Source organism: Homarus americanus, unplaced genomic scaffold (assembly GCF_018991925.1).
Source record: "Homarus americanus isolate GMGI-L3 unplaced genomic scaffold, GMGI_Hamer_2.0 scaffold46130, whole genome shotgun sequence".
Lineage (NCBI taxonomy): Eukaryota > Metazoa > Arthropoda > Malacostraca > Decapoda > Nephropidae > Homarus > Homarus americanus.
The window spans coordinates 21995-23625 of record NW_024735711.1 but is presented as its reverse complement, the minus strand read 5'-3'; the positions used below and the strand labels follow the sequence as shown (position 1 = coordinate 23625).

At 45.6% G+C, this 1631-nt stretch overlaps 1 protein-coding gene across 1 annotated transcript; it reads left to right on the top strand.

Annotated features, from left to right (window-relative positions):
* The first annotated feature begins 434 nt into the window (after positions 1 to 434).
* Positions 435 to 1397, top strand: LOC121871608 (DNA-directed RNA polymerase II subunit RPB2-like). The gene is given in 2 exon segments (XM_042374023.1): positions 435 to 974; positions 1170 to 1397. Coding segments are annotated over 2 exon segments (768 nt in total).
* Positions 1398 to 1631: the final 234 nt, after the last annotated feature.

Sequence of the window (1631 nt, the reverse complement as noted above, 5' to 3'; positions counted from 1 at the left end):
GCCTCTGGCGTAAAAATAATGATCTCCACATAAGTTGTGATGAGGGTCGGATCTTGCGTCCCGTACTGGTGGTGAAGAACAGGTAAATTGTTCTTTCAAAAACAGATTTAGAAAATTTAAATTTAAACAAATGTAATTTGGATTATTTGCGAAAAAAGGGGATCGTGGATTATATTGATGGCGGTGAAAATTCTTGGGTTATTATTGCTGAAAAGTTGGAAGATCTCACCCCAACCGGACCCGCCTTTGATTACTGCGAACTGGACCCAATCCTTAGGCACGGTCTCACAGCAGCGGCTACCCCCTTATTTGACCTCAACTAATGTACAAGAACTATTGGGTCGTGTAAAATGCAGAAACAAGCTATGGGCGTTCCGGTAAAAAGTTAAGTTCTCACTAATGAAAGTAATTATTTCGTCCTGAGGAATCCGGAGATGCCCTTAGTTTATCCGGCAGAAATGCGACGCCTCCCCAATTTTCAATATCTATACTCCGGCCAGGTTATGAACGTCGCTGTCATGCCGATCTTTGGCTACAACCAAGAGGACGGCCTTGTGTTTAGTCAAGGGGCAATCGACAGAGGAGCGTTCACTAGTTTGCATTATTATACATACAGAAAAGTCTGGGACAGCAATGAAGACGGCGAAGTAAAATTGGCACAACGCGGCACAGTTGTGTCCGAAGGCGATATTGTGATTCTGTGTTCAAAATCTGACTCTGTCAAAATCCCCAAAGGTAGGAAACCCGGCAAAATTGTGAGCACGTACTTTGCTTGTTTACCTGATGGGAAAATGACGTACGAGGTCAGAGTGGAAGTGACCTTGCACCCTGAAGTTGGCGATAAATTCGCTCCGCTTTGTGGTCAAAAAGGTGTGATATGCGCTATCATACCCGACGAACAGTTACCCCGGACGGCAGACGGACTTGTGCCGGATATTTTTATGAACCCTCATGGCTTTATTGACCGTCAAACTGTTAGTTTTCATGTAGAGGGAATGTTGGGGTTGTTGGCTAAGAAAACAGGCTGTCAAATTGAAGTGAAAAAGAACACGCCGTATTTAAAGCTGGTAACAGACGCGGGCATAGAATCGTGTTAAAGATTCTACACGCCTGAAGGGCAGGACTTGGGAGAGGTTTTCTGTGCCCCAATATTTTTTCAACGCCTTAAGCATCTGGCGGGACCAAAATGTAATGCAAGGCACAACGGTCTTGTAGATTAGATGACAAGACAGCCTACACAAGGCCTGGCCAAGGGAGGCGGGCTGCGTCTGGGGGAAATGGAGGTAGCTGCCATATTGACTCATGGCGCTACTGACTATGTTAAGCAGTGGCTCTACAACCAGAGCGACGGAGTCCTCGTCCCCTATTGTAACAGCTGCAGACGCCAAGCAGAATAAATTGGGGACTATGTATTCTGTAAAATTTGTCTGAATACCGAAAACTTAATAAGAAGAAAGATGACCCACGCTTACCTGTGCATGGAATCTGCGCTCAACGCGGGAAAAATTAAAATTACTTAATATGGAGAAGACAACCAACAGCACCAGCCTGAGTTCCCCGGTCTTGACGATTTGATGTCATCGTCATCGTCATCGCCGTCGCCACCGCCAGAGGATAAGGAAGATGAGATG